The sequence below is a fragment of the Hyposmocoma kahamanoa genome, unplaced genomic scaffold (assembly GCF_003589595.1).
Source record: "Hyposmocoma kahamanoa isolate Upper Pololo Valley unplaced genomic scaffold, ASM358959v1 102, whole genome shotgun sequence".
Lineage (NCBI taxonomy): Eukaryota > Metazoa > Arthropoda > Insecta > Lepidoptera > Cosmopterigidae > Hyposmocoma > Hyposmocoma kahamanoa.
Genome location: NW_020653337.1, coordinates 2,307,908 through 2,327,867, shown reverse-complemented (window position 1 = coordinate 2,327,867; position 19,960 = coordinate 2,307,908). Strand labels below are relative to the sequence as shown.

Sequence of the window (19,960 nt, the reverse complement as noted above, 5' to 3'; positions counted from 1 at the left end):
AATTTCACATAAAAAATAATTGAATATCAATTCAATAAAAATTTAAATACAGTGAATAGCGACATCTCTAGCCGGAGCTGGTAGCTGTAAAGGTATCTAACTGGTTGACGAAATACTTTCATAGTTTTCTCTTAGATGGCGCTGCGGCTAAAAAATCGTTCAAAAACCAAACACAAAGACACGATTTTCTCTTGTCAACAGCATATCAGAGCTACCAACAGCCAACGTGGAAACCCTGGCCCGCTATCTGCCAGTTTTGGCTGACAAGCTGCTGTACCTGCTGGTGGCGCCACCTACGCTCGCTGGACAGACACTCAACATCTCTCAAGACGTGTTCACGTGTCTGGCTCATCTCTTTACTGAGATCACTGTGAGTAAACTATGATGATATCGCACCCCAATATTAAAGTGGCGTAATTCGAGTTTAAAAAATGTCATACATGACACAGGCCATATAATCATGCAATGCACGGCATTTTGCTTTGGGGTAATGCCGCCGATATCAATAGAATCTTTGTCCTGCAGAAACGTGCAGTTAGGGCAATTTACAATCTGGGCCCCAAAGTATCTTTGAGAGATAAGTTTAAGGAAATTAACATTCTTACACTAGCCTCACAGTACATTTATGAAAATGTAATTTATGTTAAAAGGAATAGTAATTTATTTATGAAAAATAGTGACAGACATAACATTAATACGAGGAATAGAAATAAACTAGCTTTTCTTGATAGTCGTCTTCACAAAGTCAAAAAATCATTTAAGCGGCAATGTATGCGCTTCTATAACAAGATTCCGGTTGATATACAAAATTTGCCTTTCACGAGGTTTAAAACTATAGTGAAACAAAAACTTTATACTAAAGGTTATTATACAACTTCTGCGTACTTGGATGACAAAAATCCGTGGTAGTAACCCGTTTAGCTCATGGAGGTAGTCTGATGTTTCAAATAAAATATAAAAAATATTGTAAATGCTATTTACAAAGAGCAACCCCTAGAGTTTCTTGCTCATTCTTCTCAGGGGAATCTGCCTTACGAATGAGCGGTAGAGTTTAACCATTGTGACGATTTCAAGTGTAATAATGCTTACCTATGAAATAAAGATTATTTTGAGTTTGATTTTGAGTTTGCAATTTTAAGAAGCAGTAGAGCTCCTTGTGAAAGAGTTCGTCCAGGATAGTACTGTCACCTTACCTATTTCTGACGCCAAGCAGTAATGTCAGCATTACAGTGTTCCGGTTTTAAAGGGTAAGGGTGCTGGTGAAATTACAGGCACATGGGACTTGTCAACTTACGTTTGAGGGTGACGGGTGCAGTGGCAGTGCCTCCCAGATCTTTGCAATTTAAAGCTCTGAGTGGCACTGCAACTGTTATGGACAGGCGTGTAGCTTACCATCAGGCGCACGACTTGTTCGTCCAGTCACTTGATATTATATAAAACAGACATGATGTAAGAAAAAGAAAATTATTTAAATGATTGACATTATTTTTTTATTCAATGTAGAATACTGTGTTATTGTTTCACTAGAGAACTATACTATTGTACGATCAACAAATTCTATACAATGATCCATTTAGAAGTGATTATTATATAATATACATTATGGTATTGAACCACTGTGATCCACCATGCGACATACAAAGCTTTTTTGTAGACACTCATAAAATGTCAATTTTATAAAAATAATCTCCAATGTTGAACAATGTCATATGGTTGAAATTATATTTTAATAATGACGTCTTAAATCCTACATCATTAATGCGACTTCCTTATTCCACTTGAAAGTTTATTGTAGGCCTTCGAAGCCATTACAATTACTAATTAATCGAAATAAATAATACAATAAAATATTTGCACATTATAGTTATTAAAAATATTGCAACAAATGTTTTTCTATTCTATACTAAAAACTTAATAACTTATTCTGCCCCTGTTAGTTGAAAGGGCGCATGTGATAAAAACTCAAAACCGAGAAAATAATGTTTAAAAATTTCATTGTAAAATATCTACTTTTCTCTTGCGGTAACATCATACACTATCCATTTACGAATAAATAAATATGGTGACAGATCATAATTTTTATACTTATGACGGCGGTATACATAACAAAATTTAAAAAAAATGTTACATGCGCCCTTTCAACTAACCGCAACTGTATTATAAATATCGGTACACTTGCAGAACTTGAACGAAGGTGCAACCTGTGACCCTCACGGCCGTAGCAGCCTCATCTCTACCTACATCCAATACCAGTGCACAATCCCGCGGCCATCGCTCACCGATCGCGACATTGGACTGCCTTTGCCTCCAGCTGGTACGTTACTTCAGTTAAAGCCAGAGTCCAGTTAAGGCCAGAGGACTGTGGCCCAAACTTTCACTTTACAGAAGATCTGTGCCCGACAATGATACGTGGTTGACGATAACGATATTATTGTTAATACAAAGAACGTACACTAAGAAAAATTCCATCGATCCGACCGGATTCGAACTTGCCGCCTACGGCAAATCCAAGCCACGGAACGAATCAGCAGACCTTACAAATTTTTCTATGTGCTTGTTGCTGATCTTAGTATTTGATTTTTAACGATTTTTTTGCCATAGCGCCATCCTTGAGAAATCTATTAAACCAGTGGCTAATTAGAGAATTCTTTAAATAACATGATGTTTTACTACCATATTTTTTAATTATACGATTACGATGTTGTTACTGCAGTAATGAGCGACGGCTCCTGCAAGATCCTGCATGAAGAACTTGCCCTGCAGTGGGTTGTGGCCAGTGGAGCGACCAGAGACCTCGCGATGCAGAACTCATGGTAAGGCCTAGCTGCTTCTTCTGCTTATCGTTTCGATGGCATACACTGGCATACAATGCTTACCATCAAGGTGAAAGGGTTTGCCAATCGGCGTAAGGTAGTCGTTGATTATTGCCTATGGTGTCGCCACGCCTAAGGTTCTATCACAATTTAAATTACATAATGCGACTATCTTTTCTATCTATCTCACACGTACATAAGCCCACACTCATCTAATGCACACACACTTTACACGCACTCACACACACATCACACGCACTCTCACATATCTTTTTTTTTCTTCTCTTTTTTTATTATATAACTTGTTTCCATAGACTTATTGATTTATTGATCAGGAATTCGGGAGGTGGAGGCCTGGTGACCTAAAACACAGGGTATCCTAGTTTAGGCTCCAGCCTCTACAAATTTTCCTATGTACACTACTATTATTTCATTTAAATTGTTACAAATTTGTGGAGGAAATAAAGAATTTACTTACTTACTTATCACGACAGCCTTTAATAGATTATTTTCGCGTATACTTCTTCTAACTTAAATGTACTTCATACTTCTAGTATCATTGTCTTAATAGGTCCTTGATCTCATATTGATCCTTTGGATCTGAACTAGTGGGATCCTGTGATCCTTATGATGGGCCTCCACACACATACCACCAGCCCTTCTTTTGCCACTGCTTCATGCCTTATACCTTCAGTACAAGTGGCTTCATTCTAAATCAGTTACTGCTTCGTCACACTCTATCTTCAGGCTGTCTAGATAACAAATACTGTCTCTAAATTAGTAACAAACATTGTGCAGACTTACCAACTGTAGTGCACTCTCAGCGGACGCCTGAAATCTCACCTTCAGAATTGATGACGAGTTCCCTACTCTTAGGTGTCATAACAGACTAAATTTGTTAGTGCACCAGACGAATGGTACTTCATGCGGGGAGGCTCCATTCGTGCACTCTAGCCTAGCTATTAAATTTACGTTTTTCTTTTCTAGGGTTTCGGTAATTTTGTAGCATGAATGCGTCCCCATTTTCATGACATTTTCAATCGACGGTTTTGTTTGTTTTTTTGTGATGGTTGACTGACAAAAAACGTTAAAAAACGAAAAGTCGCAAAAAATTATATTAAAAAATTAATTTCATATTATCGGTATGTATTTTATTTTTAATGGTTTAAGTTTCAGTCGTGTTTGTGTCGGGGGGCATCCACCTTCGATCGCTGCAGCGTTGTTTTGCATGCGCAACCCGACAAATGTTCACCATTTTTAACCGACTTTAAAAAAAGGGGGAGGTTCTTAATCCGACAGTGAACTCAACTCGTAAACCGATAATTTGTGAACCGATTTTGAAGGTTCTCTTTTGTTGGAAAGCGGGAACCTCAATAGTGGTTTCACTTAAATTTGAAAAAATATTTCACCTCTAAGGGTGCGAACTAGATTGACATGACTTTTGAGGTCGGTTGTTTTTAGTACTCCGTACTAAGATTATGGATCTCAATGTTTATAGTATAAAGGCTATTAACTAAAATGACGGAATGGAAGAGAGTTTTGGAGAGATGTATGAATGAATTAGTAAGAAGATAATTTTAAGTTTATTTTATTGTTCTATTTCTTTTTGTTTTGTGTATTTGTTTTTTCTTTTTAAATTGTTATTAACTGAATTGTCGTAACGCCATGGTGCAAACTGTTATGTTACACATTTTGTCTATTAGTAATAAATAATAAAATAATAAATAATAAAAGTAAACAAAGTTCAACTGTCGCTCGGTTAACCGGTCAAATACAATATTTAGTGGTGAGCTTTATGCGTCGTATTACAGGTGTACTTTTTAATTTGGTCGCATGTTATTAGCTGTCATCTTTTTAAGGACTGATTGAAAAAGAAGAAAATTTTATGTTGTTTGTTGCAGGAAAGTTGTGATACGTGTTATTTTAATATATTTATATTGTATATTTAGTACTATTTTAAATAGGTAGTTCGAAATGTTGTCTGAAAAAATATTATCATATATTTACCATTTTCAAAAAGTTTATTATAATTTTACAATAAGTAATTAGTTAATGCCTGATTAATACTTCGTTACGGTTTGTTTAAGTACGTAAACCATGTAGTTATAGTCACTTATAAAATACCCAACTCTGTTTGGGCCGGACTAAGATCTAAAACTGAATATTTATTCGGACAGGGCACTATTCGAGCTAATGAACAAGTCAATGGTGGAGTATCTCTACTGGAGCGGTGCCTACGAAGCCACCCGGAAATCACGCTTCCCCGAGCAGTTCACTGACGACATCACCACGCTTGTCAACACTGTTACTTCGGAGATTATTTCCAGGTATGTCACCAGCTGTAACACTAAAAACCTCTTTTTAATTTGTAGTGCCTTTTTTTAATTTGTCCTTTGTATCAAGAACTTTTAAAAACCATGCAATTCTTTTTACGCCCAAAAACTGACTGGATAAAATTCGTATTACGACGTGCACATTTTTCGCCGACTTTTCACTGGTTATTTTGATTATGACTGGGACTTGACTAGCTCGTGGTTTTTACTGTAACGTTCAAAAACATGGATGAATTATTTACCGGTAAGTTACGGTGTTATATTTGTCACTTAGTTTTTGAGAAAAATAATAGATACATATTATTCATGTACGAAAATAAATAAAGACACTATATAATAAAATCAATACACTATATTAAAATTTTTGTAAATAAGAGAAAAGCGTAAATTAAGTTTCCTAAACTGCGTGGAAATAGGAGTTCATATTAGGCCCCTAGGTCTAAGATATAAAAAAAACGGCGTCCACTGCTGAACATAGGCCTCCTCCAAAGATTTCCAGACTAGCCGGACAGACACGGTCCATCCACCATCGGTTACCCGCCTACCTTACCAGGTCATCCATCCGTAAGGGGCTGTCCCACTGGTAACCTTCCGGTTCGTGGTCACCATTCGAGAACCTTTCTGAACCAACGGCCGTCAGTTCTGCGAGCTAAGTGCCCTGCTCACTGCCACTTGAACTTGCTAGTCCTTTGGGCTATGTCGGTTTGATTTTCGTTCTTCTACGGATCTAAACATTTCTGATTCGATCACGTAGAGAAATGGCGAACATTGCTCGTTCCATAGCTCGTTGAATGACTTTGAGTTTTTATATGAGGCCCATAGTAAGTAACCACGTCTCAGAGCCGTAGATCTTCGCTGGCAACACGCACTGCTCGAAAAACTTTGTCTTTAAGGACTGCGAGGATTATTGCAGGCAACAAGACGTCCTGGAGCTTCCCGAAAGCTGCCCAACCGACTCGGGTGCGACGAATAACCTCTTTCTCAAAGTTGGCTGTGCCTAATTGGACGGTTTGTTCGAGGTAGATATACTCGTCAACCACTTTGAGAGTAGAGGTTCCCGCTGTTATAGGGTTGGGTACGACATGGACATTCAACGTAAGTTTCGTCATGTCCATTTTTAGACCCACCTGCTGGGAAATTTTATTGAGGTCACCGAGCAGGCATCTAAACAACATAGAACTAATGTGAGCAAAAGCGACCTTACCGCTAAGTGCGATTTCTTCCACATCTTTGGAGCAAGGGAAAACTAAACTGAGTGAGAGACGTAGTGTGCCAATGGTAAAATTGTAACTGCAGAAATAAAAACTTACATTACTTACTAATGGCTTTGCTCGGCATCAACCTTGTAGACCGAGTTCCGAACGTTGAGATCCAACGACAAACGAACGTCCAAGATGCTGGAACGCGGACCATGAAACTCAAAAGGGCGTTGGGCGGGGCACCTAGCGAGGCAAGGTAATGACAGGTTGAGCAAGACGTCGACTGATTGGTGGCCGAGGATGGGCTAAAGAAGCGTCGGGCCCTGTTGCGAGGTGGGTCGACGACATAGTACGCGTTGCGGGGCGTCAATGGATGCGGCTAGCACAGGGCCGTGGTGGATGTCACGAACTTCGGGAGGCCTATACCCAGCAGTGGGTGAAATCAGGCTGTGCATGATGATGATGACTTACACACATCAAAAGTGTCTAGGGATCAAGTGAATATTTTTGAAATAAAAATTATTTAAGCAATATTTACCAAATCCAGTCTTCCAGGACGACTTCTTACTTTAATGCTTATGTTTTATTTAACCGCTTACCCCTATATAAATAAACTAAAATTGATGTTTTTGCAAATTGTGGGAAAAAACTCAAATTAACGGCGTCAATTAAATGACAAAAAAATGGCGAAAATGATGATTTTGCTCATTTTTATTGTAAAGATAAGAAAGTTAATAATCTGTATTTCCACCATTAACACGAATCACACAATTACAGCGATTTGGCATGCTTAATATGAGTTCATCAAAATCACTTTGAGGAATGGCCGCCCATGTGTTTTGTAACAAGTCAAAATATTGTTGTAGAGTATGTACGGTATGCATACTCGGCACAGCTCTTCTTTGAAGCATATCCCATGCGTGCTCAATTGGATTGAGGTCTGGCGATTGAGCAGGCCACGGCAGAACGTTGATACGAGCTTCGGCAAGAATGCGTGTTACGACTCTAGCCGTGTGTGGACATGCGTTGTCATGCATTAGTTGAAATGAATCACCCAACTGGCCTCGCAAAGGGATGATAACATTTGAAACAATCCTCTCTGCGTAAACTTGAGCATTGAGGTTACCCCTGATCCAAATGAGATCGGTTCACCGCCGATCCAAATACCGGCCCATTCATTATTGTTCCCCCACCATATGGATGAACTTCCTGACAATATCTCAAACGTTCATGACGTCCAGATGTTCTCCAAACTCGAGTACGTCTTGTATCCGGTCTCATACCGAAGCGGGATTCATCCGAAAAGCACACATAGCGCCAGTCTTCTTCCTCCCAGTTTCTGTGTTCGCGAGCCCATCGTAAACGGGTCCTGCGATTGCAGGGTGCAATAGGTGGAACTCTGAGCGGCCTTCGGGATCGCAGACCCACTTCACGTAAACGATTTCGGATTGTTTGATCGCTTATTAGCAAGCCTGAGGAGCTGCGGAGCCTCGTAACCAACATCATGGCGGTCATGGTACGATTCCGTCGAGCAGTATTTTGGATATACCGGTCCTGTCTGCGAGTCGTGATACGAGATCGTCCTCCATGTCGCTCGGCTACGCTGCCCGTCATGCGATAGCGCGTCCAGAGGCGACTTATGACGCTCTGTGTAGTGTTAAGAGTAAAAGCCACAGCACGTTGCCTGGAACCAGCTTCCTACATTCCGACGGCTCGCATCATCACTTCTCGGGTTAAACGATGTCGTCTCTCCATAATAATGTAAATTGTTTCGGTTCCGATGCAGATATTGTAATGATTTTGTCAAAACGCTATAACTCATTTTTATACAAAACCACATTGACAATCGATTTTCTTCTTATTATCGAATTTTAAACAATAGTCCTTATTTAAATGTTAAAACTCACTAAAAAGTATCAATAGCGATACAAAAAAGTTAATATAATTAATCCTAATTGCAGCAATACTCTTAAACGTACTTGATCCCTAGACACTTTGGATGTGTGTATATTATTGTCAAATAATATACTCATTGTTAGTGTTAAAATATCGAAAGACCAATTTTCACTTTGAGCACTTGTTAGTTAATTGATGCAATAAAGACATTTTGATAATACATTTACATTTGTAAAAATTACCCTTTACTTGCTAACTGTACCATTTATTCAAAATCTGTAAATGCCAATAAAAGTACCTTGAATTTAGGACCAGTCTTCAAGAACCGTTTTCCTGTAGCTGTAACTATTAAGTATATTTTGGTAGTCCTATTTCCCGGTTGAAAATTTTACAATTTGTATAGTTAAATTGATTTAACTTTGTTTCTCTCTCGCCAGATACGGCAAAGAAAGTCGCCTTACCCAAAGCCTGAACAACAGCTTGGCGTTCTTCCTCTTCGACCTACTAAGCATCATGGACCGCGGCTACGTATTCAACCTCATCCGAAGCTATTACAAGCAGATGTGTGCCAAAATTGCTTCGCTGCCTCAGGCCGTTCCACTCGTTCACTACAAGGTATTTTATTTGAAAGAATTTGACACTTTGACACTTGATTTTCACACCATATCAAAGAAATGTAACCATTTGAATGTGGAAGACTTGTGTTCAAACTAGGTAAAACCTGTGTTTTGAGACACCAGGTCTCCCGTTGCGAAAAAATCATTACAATGTTACAATGAAAACGACAAAAAAATCTGTGGCGAAATTATAACTGCTACATAATGTAACATGTAATATACGAGGCTAACATCTGAAGCCATTACAATACAATTTTTTTTTAATCGTATTTATTCAAAAACAAGTTACAAAAATATTCATTATTGTACAATGCAATTGTAATTAAAATATCCGCTTAAAACAAAGTATTTATCAACAATCTTTATTTATTTAGGAACTTTGATCATTATTGCACAAGTTACGAAAGCCACAGCCGAAGGACTTAAAAAAAATGTTTTACTAATTTTATTAAGTCAAATGGTTGACAAAAATAAAGAAATATAACTCTGAAAACTAAAACGAGATGCGACAATGTTCGATGTTGGAATCAAAGTGTCTCATTCCTACGGAGTCGCGCTCTGCTGGTCTCACCATCGCACGTTACGCTGACCATGCTTCGAAGTAATGTTGCAATCGCTTTGAGTCATTATGCTTCAGTCCAATTACGGGTGGCGCGTTACGTAACTCACATGTCAGCCCTGTTAGAAAAACAAACATCCAGAAAAACACTTGAAGGCACTCGTGCTGCTATCAAAGTGGTTTTCCATTTTTTATTTTTCGCTAGGCGTGTTTTGTTGACCGAGTAGATGATATCTCCTTAAAAAAACGGGTTATCGTAATTACTTCTCTTATTATTCTTAATTTTAGAATCACTAACTGAAGGAGACAATAAAGGATAGCTATAATTAATTAAGATTCAAAAATATCGTCCACCAAACACGTGGGTGCGTGCGCACGTCACACGACCCAAGGATGACAGTCAGTGCTTGATGTTTGTTCTACTATTGATTCTAGGTAGCGCTAGAATCGTTTTAATGACGACTGTCGATTAGACGTGACGCCACTAATCTCTTATTTTGCGCATGCGCCGACACACAATCCAAACAGATAAATTCAAAATACTACCTAACCAAGTACGTATGCAACATCATCGTGGCACTATTTACTGGCTTAGACAAAACGGACTGAAACCACCCTACATTAAATGTACCAAAAACAAACCTGTTCAAATAACTGCACCCTGAATTTCTAACCTCTAAAGTAGGTAATGAAGCTGTGTCTCCAAACATGGCATAAAAAAGTTATTTCAATTCAAATTTTAACACTTTATTAGCTATTTACTTAACGATTAACTAGTAGTTATCGTTTAAGATTTTTCTTTAGATTTTTTTCTTACAACAACAATGCGGTTGGGTGTATTCAGGCAATTAGCTATCCCTTGGACATCTACACCACTTTGTACAAGACTGGCTCAATAAAACAACGCGTGCGATACGTCCGTTCACACCAATATCTAAAAAAGTCGTAAAGGCGGGAACCGGCGGGCCGCAGCGCACCTTTGTTGTATATACACTACAATCTCCCTCCAGTAAATATTCCCTCAAGTATTCCCTTCTCGAGTCCGCAAACCACGTGAAATTTGGACTGAAAGAACTGCACAGGTCCAAGGTTCGATTTCCGGGCCGGGAGAAATATTTGTATGGCCTACATTTATTTCTCTCGTAAGTTTGGCTGTAATTTGTGGTTGTCTATGTGTGTCCATGGCACCCGCGTGACGGGGTTTCCCTAGTGCGGGGCTATGTTGAGTGTGTGCGTTATTATTAAAAATAAAAAACTAATGAAATTTCGGCCAGATCGCGTTCCTCCGCATAATCTGTTCCCACGAGCACTACGTGGCGTTGAACCTGCCCGCGGGAGGCCCCTCCGGCGGTGCCGTGTCCCCCGCGCCGTCCGCGCACTCCGTGGCCTCCCACTCAAGCGCCTCGCCGCCGCACCAGCTGGGCCACGAGTTCCGCGCCAGGCACTACCTGGCCGGGCTGCTCTTGACTGAATTGACTAACGCGTTGGAATTGCAGTAAGTACACTAATATTTTAGATTTCCGTTAATTATTCATGTGCCACTGTGGTCCAATTTAAATGGAACCACTATTGAGGTACCCTCTTTCCAACAAAAAAAAGAATCATCGAAATCGCTTCACAAATGGCGGAGTTATCGTATAATGTACATACAAAAAAGCGTACTGTCGAATTGAGTACCTCGTCCTTTTTTTGTAATTGGTTAAAAATTTAGGCGAATCCAAAAATATTTGTGCATGTTTTTGGTTACTGGACAAGGAGAAGGAGATTGATTATGCAACTAATGTGAACTCAGTTTTCAATTCACAAAAAAAAACTACATTATGCATAAAAATATTTTTGTAATGACGTCAAAAATTTACAATAATTTACCGAAATTGTTAAGATTTGAGAAAAAACCTTATACTATTTAAAAAGAAATCAAAAAATGGTTGACTATTGTACATATACAACGTCTCCGAATTTTTAAATGACAAATCCAAATGTACAAATGTCAAAAATTAGACAAAGTCCTGTCTTGTCTAATTTTTGACATTTGTACATTTACAGTGACGTTATTTTGAACAACTGTACTGTTATTAACATTGACTTACGAATAAATGGACGACGGGTCTAATACAAAAACCACGAAAAAAATGTCCCAAGTCAACCTATTCGAAATTTAAATTGTTATGTCATCGCAGTATCGCGCTGTCCGTAGAACAAATGAAGACTAAAGCGGAGTGTCGCGCTCTGTATACGATTTTAGCGCCTTACAAGTGCAGACACTTTTTAGCGCGGACCCGACGTCCATATGATTGTAAGTCAATGGTTATTAATAACATTTTGTCATCTAATTTACACTTTATCCAAATAACGATCACCGCGTTCAAATTACTGACTGACTTAATGAACCCATGTGCATAAAACATGTTACGGTTTTGCCTTTAGTGTATGTTAGTAAATGTATTATATATAACACACATTCAACGTGTTTGTATGCCTAATATTTGGCCAGACACAGTGAAACTATACTTATTTTGTACATGTCAACGTCTTTACAAGACATGTTTCCACAAATAAGTTAATTATTGATTGTTTTCATTAACTATAAAAAAATCTTCGACTTTTTTTACGTTGTTCGGCTTTGTGTCTTTCTAAGTTATCTATTATTTTACATGACAGTACATTCATATTCTCGCAGAAGCCCAGTCCTTCAATGCGCAGCAGTGAACGCAGTGCTGTCTTTACTTACGGCTCACGACGCAGACCCGCGACTGGCCAACCCCGACGTCAAAGCGCGAGTGGCCGCCTTATACCTGCCCTTGCTTGGCATTGTCATGGATGCGCAGCCGCAGCTGTATCGGGGATTTGTCAGCAGCCGAGGTAATAGACTTGAATTTTAATTATTTGTGCATGCAAAACAACCAGACACTAATATTCGGTGTATTATTTAGCGGCATAACATTTTTATAAAATAAATTTAATGTTGGGAATCTTCTAGGTGTGATCAGCGTAAGACCGAACGTTGTGGCGATCTTTAGGGTAGGCCTATGTCTAACAATGGACGTCTATTGGGTGAAGTGATGATGATGTAATATGGTCCTGCGAAGTTATTAGTGTATTAAAATTATCCCTGTGTACTCTTTTTTGTTTTTCTAGAAATTCCGCCACTGGATAGCGAAATTAGTCAACTAGGAAACTTGTACACTACAGCATCGCCCGAAGGGGATTATAAACAGGTAAGTTACATTTCCTACATTAATTAAAGATAAATACTCTTATAGCAATAAATATATAGTCCATACGAGAGAGATCTTCCACTGATGTACTGTCATAATATTTCTGCCGCCAAACAGTAATGTGAGCATTACTGCGTTCCGATTTTGAAGGGTAAAGGTGCTGGCAGAGACATGCAAGCACCCGGGTTTTAACCCGGCGCTTTATTGACGCCGGGTGTAATACGAGTTGAAATCCATTACCTCCTGAAATCGAAAGAAAAAACTATTTACAAGTAGGTCTCAATTTATATTGCGCCTTAAAATAGATCGAGCAAAAATCTTCCGAAGAATGCGCGAGCACTCTCGAGCATGAGCATCTAGTTTGTACGTTACAATTGACCATAAAGTTCATTATGCTATGTACAATAATCGTTACAAAAATTCACTTCCATTCCGTTCCGCCACAGCATAAGTTGAGCCTAATTACTTGTTGTAAATCGAGTTCTGTTAATATTTAATGATGTTACAAAATGTTTATTGCTTTCTGATCTTGACAACTCCGATTTGCCTGATTCGTTTGAAAATCACACTGAAAGAATCGATACCAAAAATCGTTAATCGTATGCACTTGAATCGATTTTCATACAAATCGATTCGTAATGTGCATCCTTAGTAGTGATAATTTACATGATTGTATGGTGGGAATTGCCTCTGGAGGTGGAGTTGCCTATTTTTCATTTAAAAAAATTTGGGGAATTTCTCCCACAAAATATTTCTTGCATCGAAACTTGTAATAAATATGGAATTATACCAAATTTCGTATTCCCCATGATTTTGGGCAGAAATGGGTTATAGTTTAAAATGCGGGCGGGTTGATTGGGTTTTTACCCACTGCCCGTATCTGGGAGCTGGTGAAATTACAGGTACTTGGGACTTGTCATCTTTATGTCACACGGTGACGAGCGCAATGGTAGTGCCTCTCAGATCTTTGTGATTTAAAGCACTGAGTGGCACTGCAACCGTTTAAGGACAGGCGTGTCGCTTACCACCAGGCGCACGACATGTTCATCCCGTCACTTGATATGATAAAAAATAAGACCTAAGCTTACATAGCGCATTGACTTGATTTGTTCATCCTGTTAAGTTGTCAAAATTGAGATAGTACCGATTGCCAGTCACAGTCGATATATGTGCCTGGTCGTGCGCGTATGTGTGAATAAAAGTGAATGTGTGTATATTTGTTAAATGTGTATATTTATCTCTACATTTGATTGAATATCTGAAATCTGGCACCGTTGCTAAGTTTTGTCAGTGACTAACTCTTGAAACGCGGCCTGCAGAGCGGCCGGCCCCAGTTCAACAGCGAGACGAGCCGCAACCTGCTGATGTGCCTGGTGTGGGTGCTGAAGTGGGCAGGCCGCGCGGCGCTGGCCGCCTGCGTCTCGGACCTGCCAGCGCCGAGGCTGCAGACCCTGCTGGCCCTCATTGACGTCGCCTTCAAGTGCCAGGAGTACAAGGTATGGCCGTCGCAACTCATTTGTACATTTTATTCTGAACAATAACACCAAAGTAATAATTATCTGTGCTAAGGATGACGGAAAAATAGTATTTTAGATTAGTAACACGTTCGGGGTTACTATTTCTATCTTCCTTTTAGTTACAAAAAAATTCGTCCTTTTCGAAAAATGGTGTATCAAATTCAAATTTTAAAAACTGCCTCAGTAGCCGAACGGTTACCATGCCGAACGTGACGGACCGCCATGCAGAGCTACTCGGATTCGATTCCCAGACCGGGAGAAATATGTGTAGGGCCTAGATTTATTTCTCTCGTGAGTTGGGTGTAATTTGTGGTTGTCTATGTGTCCATGGCAGGGTTTCCGTAGTGCGGGGCTATGTTGAGTGTGTGCGTTATTATTATTATTTATTCGCCAAGGCATTGACTAGGTAGTACGCAAGTCAATTTACGAGAAATTCAAACTTACATAACTCATGGCTTTGGATCACCACTGAAGTAAGCAGATACTATTGAATTTACAAGTTACAGGTTTTGTTACCACGGTACTGTTTCGTTTTGTATTCCGGATTCGAAACGGTTACACGTTCTATGGTCACGGATTTACGGGCCAGCGGCAGATAACAGCTTTGAGACTCTCTTCTCTCTGTCTACTCTCTTTCGCTATAGACGACTATTATACCTTCATCTCGATTACTTGTGAAGTTACCATTATCTCCTACTTTTTTCCGACAAGTCACATTCGCTGTATTCACACGCAAAATAAAAATGCTTCGACATACCGGTAAAATAAAGAGAACTCATGCCATGGTAAGAGATTTTTATAGCAGTAGAGCTCCTTGTGAAAGAGTTCGTCCAGGGAAATACTGCCACCTTACTTATTTCTGCCGCCAAGCAGTAATGTGAGCATTACTGTTATGAGCAGGCCTGTCGTTATATAAAATAGTCATTATCGACCCCTCCCACGTAAAGTATCGTATGTAGAAATTGCCAAGTTTACAGTGGAGCCTTTTAAAGTTCTGAATTCACTGAAATAAGCATAATACGTGACTTTAGCGTTTCTCAGTTATATTCGGCAAAGGTCGTTACTCACATAGAGTATTATAAAATTCTAGATATCGGTAAGATGATCTATTAGATGATCACTCTATGTGAGCAACGAGCTTTGCCGAATGAAACGGAAAACTTTATAACACTTCCTTGTAAACTTGGCAATTTCGACATACGATACTTTACGTAGGAGGAGTCGTTATATTTTTTTTTTTTCGATTTATGCCTACTAAATGATACCACCTATTATAATAATGTTTTAATAAATGTACAGGGCCGCAAAGAAATAATGAAATGCACACAACAGAACGTGCGCAAGACAACAGACATAAAAGCGAAACTTGAAGACGTTATTCTGGGACAGGGATCTGCTCGATCCGACCTCATCATGCGACGAAAAGGTATATTGATTCACTAACTCAGTATGTGCAACATTGTTAACGTCATTTTAACAAGTTTTAGGAGGAGTTTAAAGCTTTAATTCGTTGCTGAAATTGAAGTAATGTGAAATAAAAAATCGGTAAAATAACACAAGGAAAAACTTTTGTTAGATGATTAAACCAAGTCATAACAGTCATGTTAAGGTCATTAATAACACAGATATCGAAAAAATAAACTAACAACCTTGAAGATTAAATAAAAGTATACTGATAAAAGTTAATACGTTCCTAATGCTCCTCAATCTTTTTTGATAGTATTTATTGCTTATTAAAAAATACACCGATTACTCTGCTTGGTTAAAATTATTCAAACATAACAGTATTTACGACAATCGTACGCGTTGCAAACGGTGGCACTAAATTATAAGAATTGTAAAAATCTGCTTAATGTCTTTTTTTTCCTGGAGAAATCCTCCTAAGATATCCCCCCTAAGTTGCCCCCGCAACGGAGAGGTTAATACAAAGAATTGAACCAGCGCCTTCAGCATACCATGCATGACACTCTCCCAACTGAGCTACGGAACGAACCGGGAATGAGCAATCTGTGAAAGTTAAGAAAGCGCTGCGGCAAAAAAGTCGTTAAAAACCAAAAACAAAGACCTTCGACAAGCACATAGAAAGAATTCGTAACGTCTACTGGTGCATTCCGTTGGAAAAGCGTCAAGCACGGTATGCTTAAGGCGCCAGTTCAAATCCAGCTGGATTTAAAGTGTTCGATATTTGTATTAATAATTATGAAAAACTGAAGTAATTATACAAAAAAAGAATTTAATATCGTGGTCATAATACATCGTAATGTTCAATAAAGTTAATATTACAATCGTTAGTGATGTGTTATTTCGAAATTAAGAAAATATGGCATCATATGAAAATTGGTCCCAATAGACAACACACTCCATGGGTGTGCAAATAGTCGGCTGTGGTCTAGAACTTATTAATGTTTCCAGTGGGACCATCAAACGTAGGCGGAGGCAAGCGCGAGCGCTGGCGCAAGGACTGGGTTCGCGGCGGCGGAGGGAAGGAACTGCCGACCTCACCGGCCCATCCACTGCCTGATCTTTCGGCTACCTTGTCAGCCGAAGTCGCTTTAACCCTTTTACACGCCATCGAAACCATCGTTCAGGTAAATAATGTCACTGGGTAGAATAATACCACCTGGTATAATAATATTACCAGGTACAACAATATCACTTATTACTATAATGAGAATTGATTGCCTAATCATCAGCGACCTTTTCGGCAGAGGTCGCTTTGACGCTGTAACATTACTTTGAGATTGTTCAGGGAAATTCGGACATCAAATAAATAATATTTGAGTAACCGGTAAGGCTTGTAAAAGAGTTGTTTAGAAGGGTGCTGATGACATTACAGGCACATGGGAGTTATCAACTTACGTCTCGGGCTGACGGGTGCTGTGGCAGTGCCCCTCAGTTTATTGCGATTTAAAGCTCTGAGCGGCACTGCAACTGTTATGAATAGGCGTGTCGCTTACCACCAGGCGCACGACTTGTTCGTCCCGGCACTTGAAATCACAAAATAATAATAATAAGTTGGTTATTGCCCATTCAAAAAAAATAAATATGGCATAGTCACACTAAAGGAACAACACACTGACCATTGTACTAGTTTTTGATACCTGGTTGTTAAAGAGCGAAGTGTGATACGCTCCAGAACAATAATTGTAGGGTCGGCGGACTAAAGCGCATAAGTCAAATTCATTTGTTACTTCATAAATTTCGAACTTTGTTCTAGAGGTTATTTAACTTCCAACACTAAAAACAACACAAAAAAATATATAATTATATCACACACACACATACAAATAATTGCATTTTATATCTATAATATTTAGTACATATAAATACAGGCCCAAACGTACACGCACTTACAACAAAACATACTAACAATCGTTTTCCAATGTATTTAAAGCTAATTTAACAACAGTTAATTTTCATTTTGCTTACTTTGTAACAACCTAAGTACACATATCCCTTTGTCTTATACTTATGTAATTGTATGACTACACGTGTCTTCTTATCTTATACCTATCTTTCATGCATCTGCTTAGAGGTGTAAGGGTGAGAGCCTGGTGGTCTATAACACAGGTTAATCCTATTATGGAGACCAGACTTTCACAAACGAAACAGGGTTCGGGAACACGTGAGGACCATAGGCATATAAGTTTTTAATGTGAAGGTAATAAAGACATTTTCATTTCATTTATTTCATATATTAACAATTGAAGCACTTTTTTGCCTTATGTGCTTTAGTCTGCCGACCCTAGAATTATAACTCTGAAAGCTATGTAGCCAAAAGGTTTGGTTTTATCGTTTAATCGCTCTTGTAGGAAGCTTATCCAATTTTTTTAAACTAAATAAAACGATGCCCTACAGCTCTGAGACGTGGTCACTTACTATGAGTCGCATAATAAGCTCAAAGTCGCTCGAGCTATGGACCGAGCAATGTTCGGCATTTCTCTACATGATCGAATCAGAAATGAGGAGATCCGTAGAAGAACGAAAGTTACCGACATACCTCAAAGGATTAGCAAGTTGAAGTGGTTGCGGGCAGGACACGTAGCTCGTAGAACTGACGACCTTTGGGGCAGAAAGGTTCTCGAATGTAGACCACGAACCGGAAAGCGTTCAGAGGGACGGTTACCTACTAGAAGGACGTATGACCCTGGTAAGGGCGGCGGGTAACCGATAGATGCGCGTCGCGTCCGATCGGCTAGTCTGGCAATCTTTGGGCGAAGCCTATATAGAGCAGTGGACGTCTTACGGCTGATATGATGACGATGGCCTATCTCAAAAATATGTTATGCATCAGGAATGTGGTTTCAAATTGGCGCACAAAGTCAACGAATCCTGTACCTCGATGTAGTCGAGTCATTATTGTAAAATGCAGCACATTCTATCATTGACTTACAATAATATGGACGTCGGGTCCGCGCTAAAAAGTGTCCGAACTTATAGGGCGTTAAAATCGTATACAGAGCGTCATTCACGCTTTAATCTTCGTTTGTTCGACTGACAGCGAAGCAAGCAAAATTAGACAGTACTGCGATGACATTACAATTTAAATTCAACGTTTTCGCTTTTTCATATTCCTTTTCATGTCACTACGTTTAAATAGGTTGACTTGGGACATTTTTTTCGTGGTATTTGTATTAGACCCGTCGTCCATTTATTTGTAAGTCATTCGTTGTAGGCATTCTATAGTCTTTTTTGAAGATGGAGTAATATGACATTTGCAGGGTTACCAGTTTTCGTAAAATTGTAAATAGTTAGGTAGTTGTTGTCGACAATTTTATCGATGGACTGTGAAAGTAGGTACAATTTTGATTGTTGGTTTATTAATATCGAAATAAATTTTTAGTTATAAACTTTTCAATAACGACAGGCAGATTTTATTATGTATATTAAATTCAAAGGAAAAACTTTAAAATATGTCTCCTATTTGTATTTTTATACACATACTGCTAAATTTAATGTATATATAAATTTTCAAAAATTAACAATTTCAAATTAACCTGTGCCCAGCAGTTGGACGAATAATGGTCCGATGATGATTGAAATGAAACAAGTTCGGCTGTTTATTTCATAAACGTAACCAACATTTAATCGATAGTCGACACAATGTTTATCGACTGCAATCACTAGCTGTTTGCAAGTGGCCAACACTTGTGCGCAATGAAATTTCATTTTACTTCATCTTTAAAAAAAGACAGACTATAAATACTGCTGTGTAATAAGTCAATTAGGTTAGAGCCACTATACTTGGCAAGCAGCGATAAGTAATAGCTTATTATATGTTTTTTAGACTTGCAATAACCTGGACAGTGGTCAGAGCGTATGCTGCACAGCTTTGCAAGTGCTGCTGCGGGCGTTGCAGCGAAACCAGAGCACCACTGTGCTGCAGCACATGTTCGCCTCTGTACGCGCGCTCATACTTAAGGTAAATGTACATTGTGTATTGTTTTTTCGAAATTACTGTCCCAGTTCATATGTTAATTCCTTATATTGCAATTGATTTTACTATTATTATTCTTATCATCAGCATCCAAATCCTAAATTCACCCAATGAATATAATAGAAAACATTATGAAAATACTTTGGTATTTTTCTAAATAATAAATGGAAAAATAAAGACATTTTCTTTAAATAGATTTTTTTCAATATCTATTTTTTTATGACCCAACACTAACATTAGCCGGTTCGCATTTAATACCGAACTTATAAATAAGATATTTATCAACACACGCTTTAATCTAATATTCCATATCACACACCGGTTTGAACAATGTCACAAGTGAAAAATCATAATTTTTTTTTGGTTTTATG

At 38.7% G+C, this 19,960-nt stretch overlaps 1 protein-coding gene across 4 annotated transcripts in view; it reads left to right on the top strand.

Annotated features, from left to right (window-relative positions):
• Nucleotides 1–19,960, top strand: part of LOC113234489 (dedicator of cytokinesis protein 7) — a 76,823-nt gene that overhangs the window by 37,096 nt on the left and 19,767 nt on the right. For all 4 annotated transcript variants that reach the window (XM_026469834.1, XM_026469842.1, XM_026469826.1 and 1 more), the window contains 12 exons: nucleotides 202–370; nucleotides 2,182–2,314; nucleotides 2,714–2,813; nucleotides 4,991–5,140; nucleotides 8,679–8,856; nucleotides 10,692–10,912; nucleotides 12,098–12,279; nucleotides 12,556–12,635; nucleotides 13,955–14,131; nucleotides 15,452–15,578; nucleotides 16,565–16,740; nucleotides 19,440–19,574. In XM_026469834.1, coding sequence (XP_026325619.1) covers nucleotides 202–370; nucleotides 2,182–2,314; nucleotides 2,714–2,813; nucleotides 4,991–5,140; nucleotides 8,679–8,856; nucleotides 10,692–10,912; nucleotides 12,098–12,279; nucleotides 12,556–12,635; nucleotides 13,955–14,131; nucleotides 15,452–15,578; nucleotides 16,565–16,740; nucleotides 19,440–19,574 — 1,828 coding nt within the window. The remainder of the gene's footprint in view (nucleotides 1–201; nucleotides 371–2,181; nucleotides 2,315–2,713; nucleotides 2,814–4,990; nucleotides 5,141–8,678; nucleotides 8,857–10,691; nucleotides 10,913–12,097; nucleotides 12,280–12,555; nucleotides 12,636–13,954; nucleotides 14,132–15,451; nucleotides 15,579–16,564; nucleotides 16,741–19,439; nucleotides 19,575–19,960) is intronic.